The sequence below is a fragment of the Clytia hemisphaerica genome, unplaced genomic scaffold (genome assembly GCF_902728285.1).
Source record: "Clytia hemisphaerica strain Z4C2 unplaced genomic scaffold, Clytia hemisphaerica genome assembly, whole genome shotgun sequence".
NCBI classification, from domain to species: domain Eukaryota; kingdom Metazoa; phylum Cnidaria; class Hydrozoa; order Leptothecata; family Clytiidae; genus Clytia; species Clytia hemisphaerica.
In genome coordinates, this window is record NW_027103483.1 from 136,451 (window position 1) to 156,423 (window position 19,973).

The 19,973-nt window shown below is 37.0% G+C and overlaps 1 protein-coding gene across 3 annotated transcripts; it reads right to left on the minus strand.

Annotated features, from left to right (window-relative positions):
* Positions 1-1,414: 1,414 nt before the first annotated feature.
* LOC136798575 (uncharacterized) lies at positions 1,415-19,929 on the minus strand. 3 transcript variants are annotated; one of them, XM_067055200.1, is made up of 8 exons: positions 19,701-19,929; positions 12,101-12,137; positions 11,830-11,859; positions 9,989-10,085; positions 8,548-8,814; positions 8,001-8,100; positions 7,771-7,865; positions 1,415-2,814 (listed from the first exon to the last, which is right to left on the minus strand). In XM_067055200.1, exons 6-8 carry the CDS (start codon positions 8,059-8,061, stop codon positions 2,536-2,538), a joined length of 435 nt encoding a protein of 144 aa, XP_066911301.1. In that variant the 5' UTR covers positions 8,062-8,100; positions 8,548-8,814; positions 9,989-10,085; positions 11,830-11,859; positions 12,101-12,137; positions 19,701-19,929; the 3' UTR covers positions 1,415-2,535. The 3 variants fall into 3 exon arrangements, with proteins under 3 accessions (XP_066911301.1, XP_066911300.1, XP_066911302.1); XM_067055199.1 differs by having other exon boundaries at positions 11,830-11,889; XM_067055201.1 differs by lacking the exons at positions 8,001-8,100; positions 8,548-8,814; positions 9,989-10,085; positions 11,830-11,859; positions 12,101-12,137.
* Positions 19,930-19,973: the final 44 nt, after the last annotated feature.

A 19,973-nucleotide genomic window follows, 5' to 3' on the forward strand; every position in this document is an offset into this window, starting at 1 on the left:
GACGTGCGTTTAACCGTTTCTATATAGTTGTCGCTAAACGCACGTCAGGTCAAATCTGACGTGCATGGAGACGGACGTGCGTGTAACCGTTTCTATATAGCTGTCGCTAAACGTACGTCAGGTCAAATCTAACGTGCATGGAGCCTGACCTGTGTCGTGCAACCGGTTTTAAACAAATGCCAGGTCAAGACTTGTTTTAAGATAAAAGATTGCGAAGTTTTAGACATCTACTTTTGTGAATCCAAAAGAATGTATTTTGAGAGCAAAAAGTTTTGCGAATCGCTGAATAAAAATGAAAATTTACAGTTACAAATGTTCCATGAATTTGATAAAGACGGCTGTTCTTGGACTAAATTTGAAGTTTTACAGTTCTTTAATTTTTCAAAGAATTTTTTGCGAGCTTAGTTTCACGAACTACCCTGTTAAGAATTTTCAAAGACACTTACTTCCATGAAAAAGACCAAAATTCGGAAAAATTTCTGCATGCGAAAGTTTGTTTCTTCCGTTCTCGAGATGCATAAAAGCAGGCCTCGTTTTCAAATATGTTGTCAAGGTAACTTAACATCATTTGACATGTAATTATTGTTTATAAACGTTTGCGCTTGTTTTGAAATTGGTAATTGCGATATGGGAATACATTTACGACTACTTACTAGATTTGATGTTGAATAATTATTCTGTTTGAAAACGAGGCCTGCAATGCTTTTTACGCATCTCGAGAAGAGTGTATTGTGAAGGAAAGGGGGTGGAATAACCCGGTAGAAAAACAATAGAATGGTAGGGTTCATAATTGAGAGATATTAGAGTGATCTTCCTTAGGAAAACGAAGGTTTGATACGTTTGAGCCAAAAATCATAAAATGGGAGGGGGCTATTGAAAAGTAATTTTGTGGTTGTAAAAATCGCAAAAAAAGAAAAAGTCCCTTGAACAATTTAGCACGGAAGCGTACGCCTAAAGTATTTTACAGACAAAAAACACTTGGTTGTCTGTAAAATATCACCATCCAAGTTAGATCCAACATTTTGCGCGCAACTGTAAAATACTCCTATGTCGTAAGATATTTTGACACCCAACTCTTACTCTTCTGTGCTCATTTGTCGGGGATGTGACTAAATAGGGACTTGTACAATTTTTTTTTAGTCTTGTTGGAGGGGTATTCAATGCCTTATAGTATTACACTCTTTGGTCAAAATTTAACAAAAAAGAATTAAGGAGAGACCTGCCGTTTGCGAATAAAAGAAGTTGGGCAATGGCCTATGAATTGTTAGCCTAAATTTTTTTTTATTTGGGAAATTAATTTGGTGCAATGACTTTTAATTTTGCCTTTCTTTCCACGTTCACCATTCTACTTACAAAAAGTTTATGTACTAAAAGTGTAAAATCTAGAAAAATGACAGAATAAAAAGTAGTTGGGTAGCCTTGGCATAATATGTCTTTCTTTTTTCGTTGAGTATAGGTTATTTACAGAAGGTTTGCCGCCTAAAAGTATAAAATCTACAAAAATGATAGAATAAAAAAAGTTTGGTAGCCATGTCATAATATGTCTTTCTTTTTTTCGTTGAGTAAGGTTATTTACAAGAGGTTTGCCGCCTAAAAGTGTAAAATCTAAAAAAATCATAGTTACGGTAGAGTCTCTTTAACTAGAATCTCTATAACTCGAATGTGTCCTTCTTTCGAACGATCCTTTTGGTCCTGTCAGAATAACACTATTATCAGTGTCTATAACTCGAATGTATCCTTAACTCGAAAGAAATTGACCCCCCCTAAGATTTCGAGTTATAGAGACTCTATTGTATAAGGTATGGATCCACATGGATCCACGATGACTTCCTCAAAAGTCATGTATCATGCATTAAAATCAACAAGTCAACGCAACTGCAAATGCAACTGAGTATGCCCCCTAGAAATACTTTAATCGAATTTCAAAAATCAAAACGCGTAAAACTTTCTGGATCTACTAAGTATAGCATGCTAGACGACTAAATTAAAGAAAATGTAGGGTAGGATAAAGGAAAGTGTAGGTTAGTTTACAACTAATATTATCCCGTAACGATATCATATTATCATATAACGCCTATATTACATTCACGATAAACGACTCCAATTTAGGGTTTGCTTTAATCCGTTAAACTTTCACGAATTTTTGTCATTTTCGCGAAATTAAAACTCGAAAAAACGCGTCAGATTGCTAACTCGCGAAACTAAATCAACGACGACTTTTATAAAGAGATAACCAGCTATGTTTCAATTTGAGACATGTTATAAAGTGGCTAATTCTGAGAAGAAGTCACTCTTACACCAACGTTTGAAATGTACTTTAATTTCGCGTGTTCTACCCCAAAAAAAAATTCCATAAGTTTCAAATTTTGACGTAGAGCGCTCTTATTGTGTTATCGACTTCAAATTTCGTATGGCTAAACTTCAACTTAAATCAAGGCACTCCTGAAAATCTCATTGTCAGAAACTAATATTTTGTAAAGTTATGTGGTTTTCTAAAAAAGAGGTCAAAATTGACTTGTTCAAAACTGACGTCAGTTAGAATTCTTTTTCACTTAAAGTAACATCGACATCATCTGAAACGAAGATTGATGTCGAATCACCCGTGCATGATCTGTCCACGTGGTAATGAACGTTGGAGAGTACATAACTATCCTCTTTTGCTGTTGCTTTTCGTTCATCTCTTTTCAACCGTTTCTCCTTCTTCATAAAAATCAAATTATGTGGTGATGCGAGTGGCAGTGTGTTGATTGGCTTTCTTCTCTTAAGAACGAGATCTCCTGACTCGAGTACGAGGGATTTTGTGACCTTGACTTTCTAAAGAATAGAAGAAAAAGAAGAATAAATGAATAGGTAATCATTCTACCAGAGGTGCCAGAAATAAATTATCTTCTTTGAAGTATCTTCTATCCCTTTCAAAAAACTAAACGTTATAAAAGTCTTCAAATGACAAAAATCAGCTTGAAAGGGGATGCGGGACGTTTTTGTGATGTCCCTGCACGACGTTGCCAACAGGGCAGCGAAGTCTGAGATCAAGAAAAAGAGGAGGAAGAACAACCATCCTCCGGAGAGGAATGACACCACAAGAGCTGAAAGCGAACGATCTTGCTCAAGCAAAGGGTTATCTAATTAGTTGACCACTGTACACAGTACGAGCATTTTTGAATGTTAAGTTATTCAACGAGGTTATTACCCGATTGAGAGGGCGATACTCGATACAAACAAAATGACGCAATCGATTTGTACAAATACACCTATCCATACTTAACGGCGCGGCCAACTTTTTAGGGGACTCGGTCGAGTTTACTAGTACAGATTTCTTTCGTTGACGGTATCGAAAACAAAGGTGCAGGAGTGCTCTTTGAAAAAATGTAAGAGCATTGAAACGAAAAAGTAACGTCACTTTAGTTGATCTTGTTTGAATGCGAAAAAAAAATTATGCTCCACCGCAGAGATTCAGGAAAAATGCTTTTCGCGCGGAAAAGTGCTTTGGCTTGGTTTGCTTAGGTTACAGTTTGAAAATGCCGTGCGCCGGAAATAAAATGTCCCCCTAAATTCCTACCCAGTCCCCTAAAAAGCTGACCGCGTCGTTAAGTATGGATAGGTGTATTGTGTACATCAAAATGACGTCACATAAATTTGTATTACATGGTATAGACCGACTGACGTCAATTTTTGTGCAATGCAACGCAGGGAAAGGGAAGTATTTTTTGGTCGTTGAAAATATATTCTTGAGTGGAATATTATTAAACAAAAAGACTTTCAAAAAAATTGAAAAATGAAAATGAAAAACGAAGAAGAAAAAAATCAACGTCTTGTAGAATTGTGGTATAAATACCATTTTCACAGGAGTGATTCTTCAATCTTAGATCGTCATCACTGTGAAAAAGAATTTTCAAAAATGTTCAATCAATCAAAAGATATCGAACACATTTTATTACTGGTTGACCCTATAAAGTTGTATAAAGTAGTAAAAACATCGCAATAAAACAGCCTTTTGACAATCAATCAATAATAAACTTTGTTTGATATCTTTTGACGAAAATTTATTCATGCGAAACAAATTAATCTTCGATTACCAAACTAATTACTTTTTGCGTGTTTTGATGGAATTTAATTTCGCGAATCAGCAAGATTAATTCATTTCGTAGGAATTAATTTTCGCGATATTGGATTCAGCCAGAAAAAACACTGGCAAAATAAGCTAAAAAGCCTGTTGTTGTGTTCTAATAAGCAAAAAATGAACAAGAAAATTTTTAAAAATGTATTTTGCGTGAATTAATTTTCGCGAATCAGTCAAAAGATATTTTTCGCGACCATTTAATTTCTTCAATTCAGCATTGCGGACGAAGTAAAACTCAGAATAAAAACATACTGGTTTAAAATATTTCGCTCTCTCTTAGAGCATCTTCAGTTTTTTTGAATAACAAAGACGTTTAACAATTATATTTAACGACGACAATGGAAATCACCACAATGACCATAAATAGAATAATCGAAAAGCTGAAAAAAAGAAAAGCACCAGATAGAGAACAGTGGAGAAACGAAATGCTCATAGGAGGGGGAACTGAAATCGAAGAGCACCTCAGGATCATTTTTAACCAAATATCAAATGGAGAGGAGATACCCCAAGCGTGGCAACGAGTCAAAATAAAGAGCATCCACAAGAAAGGATCCACACTGGAAATGAACAATAGGAGAGGAATCTTTATTACAAACGTGGTCAGTAAAGTATGGGAAAAAGTGCTCCTAGAAAGAATGAACCAAACAATGAAAATTGACTTAAACCAGAACGGTGGGCAGAAGGGAAGAGGAACCTTGGACAACTTGATGGCCATACTGAGCATACAGCAGATGGCAAAGCATAGAGAAACGTACATTGTCTTTGCAGACGCAAAGAAGTGTTTTGACCGACTTTGGCTCAAAGACTGCATCAAGGACTTGAAAGATGCAGGAGTGAGAGAAGCTGAAGCCAGACAAGTGTTCAAACTTAACAAGAAATGCCAAATCATCATTGACACCCCAGTGGGTTCCACACAGGAGATAGAGATAGGGGAGATCGTGAAGCAAGGAACAGTTTTGGGGCCACAACTGTGCTGTGCATCAACAATGATGGTGAACAAAGTCGGTCCCGGTATAGTAACATCAATGGCACCAGGTCTACAAGTAAATGCGCTAGCTTATGTAGATGACATTGCTGGGGCAGGCTCAAAACTGGCAGCAGAGAACACTTTAAAAGCACTCAAGGAGATGGAGGAGACAAAAAAAGTCACCTTCTCAACCTCAAAGACGAAAATACTCCACATAGGGAAGAAAAAGAATGAAGAAGAGCTGTCTTTTGAACTGAGAGAAGGGATGGTGAGGGAATGTCAAGAATACAAATATCTGGGAACCTGGCTGAATCAAAAAGGCAACTTCTCGAGACAACTCCAGGAAATAGAACAGAGAGCAGGAAAGATAGCAGGAGTCATAAACTGCCACGGCCAAAAAGCAATCTCAATGGAATTGGCAACAGTTGTTCCTGTATACGGAAACAGGAACAAACTCAATCTTCGGAGACGTAGAGCTATGGCCAGCACTCACAAAGACAGACTGGGAGAGTCTTGAGTCCATACACACCTCCAACATCAAAAAGTTTCTTGGACTCCCAGTTACAACACCCAGCTGGGGAGTTCTAGCAGAGACAGGTATCTGGCCAATAAAGGCCACGATAAATTACAAGAGGCTAATGGTTCTTCACAACATAGTGAACGGCAAAGAACGCCTGGCAAAGACTATTGTTGAAAGCCAAATGACAAGAAAGTATGATGAAGAAAGCTGGTACAGTGCAACATGGAGGATAGCTGAGAAACTAAAGATACCAGGAGAGCTGAGAGGATTACCCAAATCAAATTGGAAAAGACAAGTAAAGGAGGCAACAAGAAAGGAGATTCAAGAAGAAGTGAGAAGAGAAATAAAGATGAAAAAGAAATTGAGATTCCTGACAAACTTTGAGGAGAAGACCTATCTCAACGTCAACACTCAAGCAGATGCCAATCTACTCCTGAGAGTACGCTTGAATATGATCAAGGCAAAAGCAAATTATGGCGACAAAGGGACTTGTAGATTTTGCAGTAAGGAGGAAGAAAGTACAGAGCATCTAGGAGAGTGTGAGGAGATTGATGCTGAAAAAGTAACAGTGGATGAAATCAAATCAGGCAACCAAGAAAGCTTAAAGAAAGTTGTCAGGAGATACAGAATGGTTGAAAAGATGCTCCAGGTAGAGGAAAAAGGTGGCGATGCCATCTACGGAAAATCACGGAACTAAAATACGACGTATTTATAGGTCTCGCACTCTTTTATTAACAATATAGAAGTGCCTATCAAAACAAAAGATAGAGAGGACCACGCAGAATCGCAGAATCGCAGACGCTAGAACGGCATTACAATGACTTCTTCAGTTTTTGACGTCACGGAACATCTGGTACACTTCTTTCGCGTATCCGTGGCAGTCTTTGTTGAGACCTGATGGAGCCAGAGTTTGGAGTCTGCACATCCATTTATCTTCGGCTCGTTCTCTTTCTGCGGAGGATGGTAAGTCACTTTCTAGGATCATCACCTCAAGGTCAGATCACTAAACGTGTAACCAATGGTGGTAGCTGCAAAACGAAGAACGTTGTGTATGCAGCCAGATGCAAGATCCATGACAAGTTGTACGTTGGTCACACAGGAGAAGCCTTGTCAACGCGTTTTTCAAAGCACCGCTACGACATTGGAAAGAGACCGAAAAATTCAGAGTTGGCAGAACATTTCCATCGCGACCACTCCTTTGCTGACCTTGAGGTGATGATCCTAGAAAGTGACTTTTCATCCTCCGCAGAAAGAGAACGAGCCGAAGATAAATGGATGTTCAGACTCCAAACTCTGGCTCCATCAGGTCTCAACAAAGACTGCCACGGATACGCGAAAGAAGTGTACCAGATGTTCCGTGACGTCAAAAACTGAAGAAGTCATTGTAATGCCGTTCTAGCGTCGTTAAATATAATTATTAAACGTCTTTGTTATTCAAAAAAACTGAAGATGCTCTAAGAGAGAGCAAAATATTTTAAACAAGTATGTTTTTATTCTGACCATTTAATTTCGCGAATTGAGGGGTCATTCGCGAAATTCGCGAAATTTTCTGGACGCGAAAATTTCTGACATTAAAATAATTAAATTCTATCAAAACACGCGAAATTTCGCGAATCATGCCATTTCAAATCATGAAGCGAATCTCTACCAAAAATTAAAGTTTATAGAACATGTCAAGTTGTCCAAATGGATAGCGCAAGGGACTTGTAAAGCAGGGGTTCTGTGTTCAAAGCTGTTACTGAGAGCGTCCGTTTGGCCTCTAAGTATTTATTTTTGCCTTTCAATATTTTTCTTTTTCATGTTTCAATATTTTCAAAACTAAATAATGCCCTGAATATCTTTTCAACAGTATATAATTTGTTAAATCTTGAAATCAATCATTTCGACTCTTTTATCTGACAGATCACGAAAAGTAACTTTGACCTTTGAAAAAAGCATTTGGACTGTATTTTAGCCAAACAAAACAATTTCATTACACTTGCACATTACTTTACTACTTTTATACAGATTTTTAGCATCATATCATAAAATTTGGTTGAATTATGGTGATTTTTGTTTAAGGACCCACACATGGCCCCCTTCGGCCTCAAAGGGTTAAAATAAAAACAACTTATCAAATAAAAATTTTGATGATATTAGCCTTGAGATCGAGGCTGTACGTACCCAATCTGTCATATCTGGAGCGTCAGGAAACAAACTTCGTGGTGGATCCTGCACTCCGCATACCCGACATATTCTTTTCACCCAGAGTCCATCACCTAAATTCGACATTAAAATGAAATTATCAATTTTAAAGAATAATGACCTTAACATATTGGGATAATAATTAGAGGTTCCCTTAAAAGTTCACTTCAGGGTCAAAAGTAAAAACAAAAATGCTGGAGAAAAAATACCTCCAATACGGATAAGGTCTTTTCCAATTCGTGTGCGATACGCAACAATATCAAAATCCATCTTCGGTAAGGTGCTATGTTCTAGGAATGTTTCTATGAACTAAAAGAAAATTCAGGAAATAGTTATTAAAGTAATTGCTAAGTAGTCCATTTACTCTTTTATGTTTAATTGTAGACCCCTTACCTCAAGCTTTGGAAAAAATCACCCCATTTCACTTAATAATGACCTCCCTCATTTTATGAGTTTTACCCACCCCTTGTTAATTCCATCCCCTGCCAAAGTCTCTACCTCGATCAACACTTAGAAATTTATTGTCCTACCCTGGTCAAAAATCGCATTGATATGGATATTTCAATTTCCACCCATTTCCAAAGAAAAACCCTGTTGTGGCAATAGCCCCTCTTAAATGCTGGCCCTCTCTTCGGAATTAAATAACGAAAAGACTTTGCAAAAGCCCCTTACAACAAGTTTTTCAATATATGGTAGGCTGGAACATCATATTAGCTGCAACATAAAATCAGATAATTCATTATTTGAAGTTTATACCTTGTATTTCGTTGACCTTTACTTTTGGAGTCACGCTTCCCTCCTTCAATACACTTAAAAGTTATTTCAGTGTATTTCAGTGCTTCATTGAAGTTCTTCTTTTTGGATATCTTTTGCGAATTCAAAGCACTTTGATACGTTCTGGAAGAAGCGGTATACATCTCTGTCATATGTTCCTCTTTGAACAGATTCAACTTCGTATGAAGTTCTTCAAACGAAGAAAAGGTTTCCCCAATAACAAATTCGTGCATTTTTTATTTATTCATGCTGAAATTGAAATTCAAAAAGAAATTATCACAATAAAAAAATACTCAAGCATTATATTTGGACAAGCTAGGATATTTTTTACTGATCGGGTTTTCATGTGCTGAACTGTCTTATTTGTTATTCATTTCACGCATACAAGGAAATGGCGGATCATTTTCCTTTAAAAATACAAAGAATCGACCCATAATTTTTCTTTAAAATACAAGGAATTGAATGGTTATTTTCCTTCAAAAATACAAAGAAATGGCAGATCATTTTTCTTCAACAATACAAGGAAATGATAGTACATTTTCCTTCCTAAATACAAAGAATTGATCGATCATTTTCATTCAAAAATACCAAGAAATGATGGATCATTTTCCTTAAAAAATACAAAGAATAAATTGGTCATTTTCCTTCAAAAATACGAAGAATTGACCGATAATTTTCATTCAAAAATACAAATTGACAGCCCTTTCATTGTGTAGAGAGCATAGATTGAAATATATCTTTATAATTTCCGGGGGTAATAATGGGCATGCAAATTTTCCAGGGGCACTTAATAATCTGAAAATTTCCAGGGGTGGAAGCCTGACTTTGATTCGTCCACCCAACCTTCTTTTAATATTGGATATAAATATTTCCTAGGGGTCTACCGTCTGGTTAAACCTTCCAGGGTGCAGTAGACAAAGTTTACTTTGTCCACCCCAGTTTTAAGGTACAAAGTGGTTTTTTCCAAGGGATATAAAAGTTTTTTTCAAGGGAGTTTAGTTAATTTTACATATTTTTCCAGGGGGTTATTATATATGTTATTTTTGAAGAAAAATATTTATCCCTAAAAAGTTCGTCCACCCGCTGTATGGATAAAAAAGGAATTAGGTGATTTTCCTTGAAATACAAGATGTTGTTTGGATAAGAATATCAATCATTATTTATGTTGAAATTTTCGTTGTGAATCACCAAATCACAAGAAATTGGGTTACTTAGTCAATGACCACCCTTCGATTTTATCGGTGATCAAATACTCACTGGACTTCAATTTATGGCATTTTCTTCGACTAATTTCGATTCGTTCAATCACTTTGATTAACTTTCAATGACTGTCGACTACTTTCGATCATATCGAATACCTTCGATCATATTGAATACTTTCGATTGTATCGAGTACCTTTGATCATCGCACCGGGGTCATTACCTGTGTTCGTGAGTTCTGTATATCGGAAAGCATGGCTTATAATAAATGTTGGGTTTGTCTTTTCCTTTCAGTTTCCCTTCAATGTCGAACCGATTTCCTAAAAGAAAGAGACAAGAGACTCAAACTTTCAAACCAATACAAATCGTTGGCGGTGAGGGCGGTGGAGAGACGGGTGGGAAATGAGAGATAGCCATCAAACGTCAAAAAACTTACCACTCTGCGTTTACGCCTTTACAAAGTTGACGAACGTTTACACTGATATACAGTTTGTGTTATTATAAACAAAACACACTCTCACGAATGTAATCCTGCCCAACCTCGTTCCCCCAGCGTATTGGCTTTTTCTATGAAGGGGACAAGGTTCTGAGTGGCTACTTTGGTTGGCGGATGAGGGGTATGAGCGGCGGACTCGACCTCCAAAAATCGACCCTTAGAGAGACCAAATTTTAGTGAAAAAGTGACCTTTAGAGAGACTTTTTTTGAAAATTTTCTTCGATTTTCAAAAAATTTCCTACCCTTAGAGAGACTTTTTACAATTTATCTTGTCAAGGTTAAAAAATTTTCCTAAAACTCGTGCTAATTTTCCGACCCTTAGAGAGACTACTTTGAAATTTTCTGATTTTTGTATCCCTTAGAGAGACTTTGGAAGGTTAAAAAACCGACCCTTATCGTCCGCACATACCCGGCCAGGGGGGGGGGCAAGCAGTTAGTACAGAACACTATGTGTACTAACTGATTCTTGGCAAAATCTGTAACCCACCACCACCCCCTGTCACTTAATACACCGTGTACTAACTGTTTTTGACCTTGCTCAATATATATACCACCCCCAAAAATAAGGATACGTCTCTCTACGCTGCATTCCAGGTGAATTTCACACTCCAGAGAGGTTTTATGAGGTGTGTTTTTACCTGTTTTTACCACAAACTACTTTCAAACAAATGAAAATATAACAAATTATGGAGGTCAATGATGAGAGTGAGTACGAATTTACAAGGACTAGCTGGGACTAGGAAATTTTAGAGTATCTTTTTTATCCTTTTTCATGGTTCCGACTGGGGTTCTAGCCCCCCCCCCTCCGCCAAATTTAGGTCCCCCCTGAAAGCAAAGTCCCCCCAGCATGATAAAAGTCCTAGGTCCCAGTATTGGGGGAAAGAATTTGATGAATAATTTCGTTTTCAAAGTGAATATTTATCAGTTTGTCAATGAAAACTGATGAAAACACTAGTAAATAAAAAATTAGTAGTAACACTAGGAGAAATAATACTTAGCAAAATTATACGACTCATGGACCCTTGAGTTCTTAATTGCCCTCTGAAATAGTGCCAAGAGGCTTAACTTTTTCCAGGAAGCTTTTGCAAAGGACTAAGTTATGTGTAATACAATTTCAAATATAAGCTGTTAAAAGGTATTCCTGACTGTCCTAGAAAGAAGATCCATAAAAAAGATAGAATCATAAAAAAGATAGAATCATAAACCTGTCATAAACTGATAACAGTAAAAATCTGAGAAATCTAGTTTAAAATTCTCAGTTATTACACCTTTTTACTTCCAAAATTCTGTATATACCACCCCTTATGGCAGTTAGTACAAAGGTGTACTAACTGTATTTGCAAATTTGCAAATATACACCACCCCTTTTGGCAGTTAGTACACAGGTGTACTAACTGCATTTCGCAAATTTGAAAAATGGACCCACCACGGTACTAAGTGTCATGGGTGTCGTGTACTAACTGCTTGCCCCCCCCTGACCCGGCACCCATTTTTGCCTAAGTACACCCCCCCCCCAGGGACAAAGCTGAATTCCGCCCAAATTCTCTAGTCAAATATAACAACCTTACCTTGCCTTGTAACCAATCGGACACGTTCTCCTATAATAATCTTCATTCATTAATTGAATTCTGAAAAAGAAAAAATCCTTAACAAGAAGACGATTGATCATATCCTGCCCAAACAAACATAAGAATTTAACACCCATTGTTTAGGGTCCCGTCGTGTTGGTATACCATTAAATGCCTTTGGTTCGTCTTAACTTTATTCGCCCCAAGTGTTACTTGCTTTTTTGAAAACGTGTGGTCAGATTTTAAATATAATGGATAAAGAGAAGATTACCTGTTTATTTGATTTGTATCCGCACTTTGTTGGCGTTCTTTATAAGGAAAAAGAAAGATCTATATATTCAAATCCACTAATGTTCAACCCTTTCAAACAAATGAATAGTTAAGTAAGTCTGTGGTTGGTAGTTAAGCTACTTTTATTTTCGACCCACTTTAAATACAGACTCAGACCTGTCGGATATTTGAAAACCAGAATGCTTGGTTATCGAAGTAGTCAAAGTAATCAATAACAGTCGAATCACTCGAACGGTTGAGTCTTCGAAGGGTTATTAAGAAAGTGTGATCGAAGACTCACAAATATTTTGAAATTTTGGTCCTCAAAATTCGATTAGTAATCGATAAGTGATCGTTCGATTATCGAATTTATTGATTAGTACCGTCTGGTAAACTGCACTGCCAACGTTTCATATTCAAGCCTTTTTTCAGAACATGTCATGTCATGGGGGCCCAAGGAATTTATGGAAACTTGAAAACCTGCCCCTGAAATCACAAAACCTACTTGAAATACACTAAATAAACCAGAAAATATGGCTAAAATTGGGAAGTTATGAGCTTTTCTGCCCCTGGGATTGAAATTTCAGCAAAATCTGCCCCTGCCCTCCAAAATTTACTACTTTCTGCCCTCGAGATCTCGATGATTTCTGCCATACTCTGCAAACTGGCATTCAAGGGGCACATTCAAATCACCACTGAGAAAGACCACAACTTCAGTTTGTATCCACCGCCATATCGGCCATTAACACAGTCGATAAGTAATCGATGGATTAGATATCGATTAACAGATAGAATCGATAGGTAATCGATACTCAAGATTTTTTCAAAGCTCGATTATTTATCGATCAATTTTGTCATCGATTGTTTATCGATTATAGATCGATTATACTTCAATTAAATTAAGTATCGATTAAAAATCGATCGGCTATCGATCACAGCTTTTGATCGACTACATATCGATCAAAAATTGATTAATCATCGATCAAATAGTTAATCGATCAACTATCGATTCGTGATCGATTATTTATCAGATTTTAGGGAGTGGTACTTTAAATTGGATTAACTTTCGCCATTTTCGCGAGATTAAATTTCTCGATTTCTCGAATTTTCGCGAAATTAAAAGCAACATTTTTCGCTGATCTCAATTGGGATGTACTTTTGAATTGAATCCAATCCCCTGGTAGCATAGGGCTTAGAAAAGCAACTACACTCATTTTTTTTATAAGCATACGCTAAATTCCGGCTGAAGCATTCTCAAACCCTCTGACAGTCGAGCACACTGTCATATTTTAAACGACAAAAAAATGAGTAATCACATCATTTAGCGCCACGCTAAACAAAAGAAAAAAAAGAAAGATCAAAGGCTTAAAACAAAAAGTACTTAAAACGTTCAATAACACGTCGTGGTGAAAACAAAAATACGATGTTCGTTTAGCGGCTCTTATAAGGAACACATTGATATATATTTCTGCTACCCCACAACTTGCAGTCAAAAAATTGAGCAAAATATTGAAAATATTTCTGCGGTGAAGTTTTTCAAATTTCCTTATAGAAATCTCATGTTTGGCACTCCTACACGGTAGAAAAAGTGAAGCGATGAGAAATATGACGTAAACACGATGGAAGCAGTAATTATATTCCCAAGTGATTACGAAAAGTTATTCTTTCAACAATGGTAAGTTTTTTATTACGTCTATTAGGATGACGTCTTTGCAGATTCCTGTGAGAGTTACTTTAAGAAGGTCATTGACATGCGAATGGGTTCAAGGATATTATCTAAGGCCCTCTTTATATCACGATCAATAGGGGATAAAAGCTTGCTTTTTTATGCTTTCTCACAAGCATTAATGTATATTAAAGCAACGTAAAAAGCTCGGTAAAATAGTGGGAAGAAATATTATTTTATCAGGTAGGTATTATCCCTGTACCTAGCGAGTGGTATTTTAGCTCTCCCGCCTCTCGCACCTCCCTGTGTCACAACAAAGGAAATATACCATATTACATCCCTGTCTCATGCGAGTGTGCGAGTGATGTTTTGCTTTCCTATCTCCCTGTCTCACATCATGTCCTTGTCGGAATACACATTACATCTCTGTCTTGTGCGAGTGGGATTTTTTACTTTCTCGTCACTTTTGTCTTAATGACGCGACTTAGAATACCGCTATTATTACCTTAAGTCGATTAATTTTTGCATGTACTTTTTTTTAGAGGATTGAGAATTTTAAAAAATTCGCTGCGAAGCAGCTGCTTTTTCCCTAGATTTCACCAAATTTCTTTAGTTTTAACGGATTTTGAATTTATAGCAAGAACTAAGTTTTGCGAAAAGGGCCAAAACTCATGAAAATTACGAATTTACCATTTTCATCGACCTCTAACGTTAGAGGTCGATGCGGTCGATGCCATTTTCAATTACTCCACGCGAAGTCTAATCCACCTAAAGCTGCAGATACGTAAGGTATTTGAGTACAGAATTTCACCGGTTTGGGGACTGTAAAGATCTTTTAACGCCACATGATGTTTTTTTAAGAATTCTTGAATATTAGTTGAAAGTCAATTTTCCCTACCAGAGGAAGTTAAAGGTTATCACTTAGTGAGCTTTGGAGATCCTATATTTTAAGACCCGGTGGGTTTCAAAACTTCACTGGGTCACTGAGAAAGGGGTGTTCTATTATATATGAAATATAGAAAATGTACGTTTATGCGTGTTAGTAAATGTCCCGGGACAATGTATATCATCCGTTTATGAATTGGGGAGAGAAAACTCCATATTGAGTAATTAAGTCATTCTGAGGGGCTAAGATAGCCGATAGAACTTTCCAAAGGGGATAAACTTGAAAAATTTGGGGGGAAATGATGAAAATTTCGAAGAGTTAACAAAAGTACACGCCGTCGCAATTTTTCCCAGACCATTTAAAACCCCAAATTTTCTTCCCCGTTAAGATATTTTGCAATAGAAATTTCACGCTGTAGGTCCCCACCGGGTTCTGTGATACGAGAGTGTTGTGCAGATTATTATGTTCTTCTATTGCTCGCTTATCCTTCTGACATGTGATCTTCACAGCTTTGGTAAAAAAAAACAAACGCAAAGCAAATGCTTGATGAGTTTTTTTGTTCTTATAAAAAGTCTTTGTTTCTTGCCCCATCTTGATTCCAAAGAAGACAGTCCCTAAAAATGAAGTCGGAAAAATGATCAATTTATATCTAATCTCACTAATTATGCCAATTAACTAAGTGTTAATAACATTTTCAAGTTTCAATTTATACCGTTGCAAAATCAATTTGCTTCTCGAGTTTTTGGATATCGTGGGATTTGAAGATTTCTAGTGTTACTTACTTACTTGTGTTACTTGTGTGGTTGTTCGAGCATCCTGCTTCAGGTAAGGTTCTTGGTGAACCACGCCTCTGTGTGATCAAATCTGTCGAGAGAAAAAGAATCTCAGCAGATATTTTTCATGTCAATTATTGAATTGGAATTAGCTCTCCTGCACCCAGTATATCCATGGATCTGGGGTTCATCTGGGATAGACTTAAGGTGTGTGTCCAGGGCTCTTTTGAATTTATCGGTAGAAATGTTTTTGAGGTTTCTGATGCTCTTTGGCATAGCATTAAAAAGTTTTGCACCTTGCACTGCAAGTGTGCTGTCTCTAAATTTTGATGTTTGGTTCTTTGGAATTGACAGTGTACACATCCGGCCCAGCCGGGGGTTTTCAGTGGTTTTGATACCATTTACAGTAGGTACAATCTTTTCCATCACCTTCCAGACGTACATTATTCTGTAGCGTTCTCTTCGCCTTTGAAGAGAGTAAATTTTTGTCTGTTTTAGACACTCCCAATAATTGTTTGGGGTGCCATTTATCTTTCGTAAGAAGGACTTTTGAATATCTTCAAGTCTCTGAATGAGACCAACTGCATTTGGGCTCCACAGAACGGAGCAATATTCTAATATTGGTATCACCAATGATTTATATAGTACGGTCATACAATTTAAAGATCGTGAAGAAAAAGTTCTCAGGATCCAAGATGTTAAGTTTTTAGCCTTTTCGATTACTGCAGTAATTTGCTTCTGAAATGTGCAATTACTGTCCATAAGGATTCCAAGGTCTTTCACAACATCTTTGTTTTCAATCTCAACACCAGACGGTGATGTATAGCTTGTTTGAGTCTTGATCTCATGGTTCTTTCCATAGCGCAAGAGTTCAAATTTTATATCATTCAGCTTCATGTTGTTGTCATCCGTCCATTTATATATTCTATCAAGATCTTTTTGAAGTAGGACAGCATCTTCTAGAGTTTTGACTTCCTTTGTGGCGCGAGTGTCATCAGCGAAGGATTTGAGAAAGCTGTGCACCACTTCCTTGTCAATATCCCCAATCAATATGAGGAAAATCAAAGGTCCCAAAACACTACCTTGAGGGACTCCTGAAATGACCTGTTTTGATTCAGAAGTGACACCATTCACTAGCACTGATTGTTTTCTCTCTGTTAGGAAGGACTTTAGCCACTGTAATAATTTTCCATCTATTCCTAGTTTCTTTATTTTTCGTAGGACAATTGAATGGTCTACTTTGTCAAAAGCCTTTGAAAAATCTAGGTACACAACATCCGCATTAGCATCTTCGTCCAATATATTTAGTATCAGGTCATATTGTTCCAAAAGCTGACTCAAACATGAACGCCCGCTTCTGAATCCATGTTGATTGGGATTGAACAGATTATTTTCATCCATGTGCTTTACAATATGTGCTCTGAGTACTTTTTCAAATATCTTGATGACATGGGATGTTAGGGCTACTGGTCTATAATTTGATGCCAGTGATCTGCTACCTCCTTTGTGGATTGGTGTAATTGTGCATCTTTTAAGTTCGTCTGGGACAATCCCTTTGTCCAAACTTTGTCTCCAGAGGATACAAAGAGGAATAGAAAGTTCTTCTTTGCATTGTTTGAGAAAGGTTGCAGGGAAACCATCGGGACCTGGTGCTGCAGTTTGGGACAGATCGTTGATTGCTTTTATTAAATCATCTTCTGTAACTTGTAGATCTGAAATGATATCTACGTTGACTTCATCATTTTCACTCTGTATTATATCGAATGGTTTTGGTGCACTGAAGACGGAAACATATTGTCTTGACAGAATTTCAGCCATTTCTTTGCTTCGTTGCGTCAATTCACCATTTGTGTTCAGCAGAGGGCCAATTTTCGTTTTTATCTTTGCTTTCTTTCTCGCATAGGCAAAGAAATATTTTGAGTTTTTCTTTATGGAATTGATTGCTATATTTTCAACATAACACTTGGAATCCCTAAATGATTTTTGTAAGTCCTTTTCAATTGTCAAAAGTTCCTTTGTTATTTTAGTCTTCTTTGATTGGGACGTGCATTTTAAAAATTGCTTTGTAATTTTTCTTCTTCTTTTCGTAAGAGATCGGCGATATCTTTCAACTTTTGATTTCTTCCTGGTATCTTTGGTTGTTCTGATTGGTATTCGTCCTCTGCATACGTCCAAATATATTTGATTGATACTTTCAAGAATTTCTTGTGGATCATCACTGTTAAGTTTTACATCCCAGTCAATTTGATTCAAATCTTCCTTTAACTTATTCCAATCAATTTCATCTGAGAAGAAATTCAAAGCGTTGAATTTGGAACGTGGTTCTGGTTTATCATCATTACTAGAAAAATTTTGAACTTTGAGCCTAGTTGATACCATAACAATACTGTGATGTGAAGTGCTTTGTAACACTGGTAAAATTGAGTAGTCATGTATAAGATCTTCATTATTTGTGAAGACAAGGTCTAGGGTGTTCCCATCTTTGTGTGTGGGTTGATTGACATATTGGGACATGAACAACTCGTTGCAAAATCGATTTAGATCATTCAGCATTGATCTTTCTTCCATAGAGCATCCAGTTTTGGGTAGTCCATCAGGCCATGTTGACTTTGGAAGATTGAAATCGCCACCAAAAATTATGTTTGGGACAGGTTCCAAGGCGGAAAGGGCTTGTTTCGCACCTTTGAGCGGTGTAAGAAGGTCTTTAGCTGTTGATGGATTTCCATTACTCTTGTCGTCAGGCTGTCTATATATTACAAGCATAGCCAAGTTTTCAGTCTTTGAGTAAACACAAAGGAGTTGTACACTTGGTGATTTATGGGAGTAGATTATTTCATATGAAGCAGCTATATCATCTCTTATGTAGAAGCAGACTCCTCCAGTTGCTCTCCCTCTTGATTTTTTCTTGTTTTAATTGCTTTGATAGATTCAAAACACAAGTTACTCTGCGGTGGAACATTATGATGTTCTCATTCGATAGGTCTTTTTGCTTTTCTTTTTTGTATAGAGATGACTTGAAAAGATCGCTCAGTACTCGACTGTCTGAAAGGCTGAACAAAAAAAATTTAAAAAAAACAAAGTTACCGTTTTATTTAGAGAAGGGGCGTTATTGAATGGTTTGCCTTTTTGGAGGAGCATTATTACGCCTGGTTTGGTTATCATTGGTTTACTGTCTGATTGTGTAAGAGCTGATTAAAAATCGACGATGGCCAATCGATGTTGATTATCAATCAATGATCAATCGACTGACAATCGCTGAATCCTGATGAATCGATCAGAAAATTACCAATCATTGATCATCAATTGATCAAGATTTAAATAGGCTTGGCCAGGCGATGTCAATCGAACTGTTCGATGATCGAACTAATATCGAACTAATCGAACTTAATCGAACGATTACTGTTCGATTACCGAACCAAATCGAACAGTAATCAAGCCAAGAAATTTCGGTAAAGTTCGATTAAGTTTGATTGATGTACGATCATGATTCGATGTTAGTTCGATGAGTTCTATCGTACCGTAACTTGGTCTAATGTCGACACCCCTCCTCTAATTCTGACACCTTTTTTATCAGCTGAAATTTATAGAAAAGGTTGAAACTGTTTTTCTTTGCTTAGTAGTCAGAGAGGAATAATCCTTTTCCAATCAGTGATTCAAGCTTTCATATTATTCCTTTCTCTAAAGGAGGGTGTCGGAATTAGACGAGGGATGTCGATATTAGACCAACTTACGGTAGTTCGATAGAGTTTGATTTTCTTTCGACTGCCTTTAGCTTTCCGCTCTCCGTCTACACCCCTACAACGTTGACCATTACTTGGCCATTGCTTGATTTAGAGTGAATAGGTTCGATTGCAGTTCGACAAGGTTCAATCATCGATCGTCGAACATTTATCGAACTACTCGAGTCATCGAACAACATCGAACAGTATTTTTAATCGAACTAATTGAACTAATCAAGATATTTTTGTGGTAAAGTTCGATTACTGTTCGATTATTTATCGTAATCGAACAGCTATCATTCGATTAAGTTTGATTGAGTTTGATGATATGATTCGATTACGAAAATCGGTTCGATAAAGTTCGGTTGACATTGCCTGGGCTTGATTACCTATGAATTATCGGAATCAATCGATATCTAATCCATGATGCATGGATTGGTTATCAATTGGTCATCGATTGAAAATTATCGATTGTATCGAGTATCGAGTCCAGGGAGGGCCTGAAGAAGAAGAACATGATGATGATTGAATTGCAATCAATCATTATCTAACCTTACCTAACAAATGCCTTGTTGAGTTTGACAAATCCATGAAAAGTTGTGGCATCTGTGTGTTATCCAAATATCAATCTTTATCAAGTTACAACAAGCCAAATCATACTCATCCCTGAATCATACTGTGCTGTGTGTTTTTAGCTCCTCTTTGACCTACCCAGTCCTATCCATCTCGCATCTCGCCATGTGAGTACTACAAGCTAGCTAGGTGTTTCTTCATCTTTTTTTAAAACTTTTGACTTTTCGGGGGTTCGAACCCACTCGTGAAAAAATGAC

What these genes read in the sequence shown, in the direction of transcription:
- LOC136798575 (XM_067055200.1), bottom strand. Translation starts at nt 8,061, where the DNA reads ATGGATTTTGATATTGTTGCGTATCGCACACGAATTGGAAAAGACCTT. An exon ending in AGACCTTATCCGTATTGGAG is followed by an intron (nt 7,866 to 8,000) that starts GTATTTTTTCTC and finishes TGTCGAATTTAG; the next exon opens with GTGATGGACTCTGGGTGAAA. An exon ending in CTCCAGATATGACAGATTGG is followed by an intron (nt 2,815 to 7,770) that starts GTACGTACAGCC and finishes TCTATTCTTTAG; the next exon opens with AAAGTCAAGGTCACAAAATC.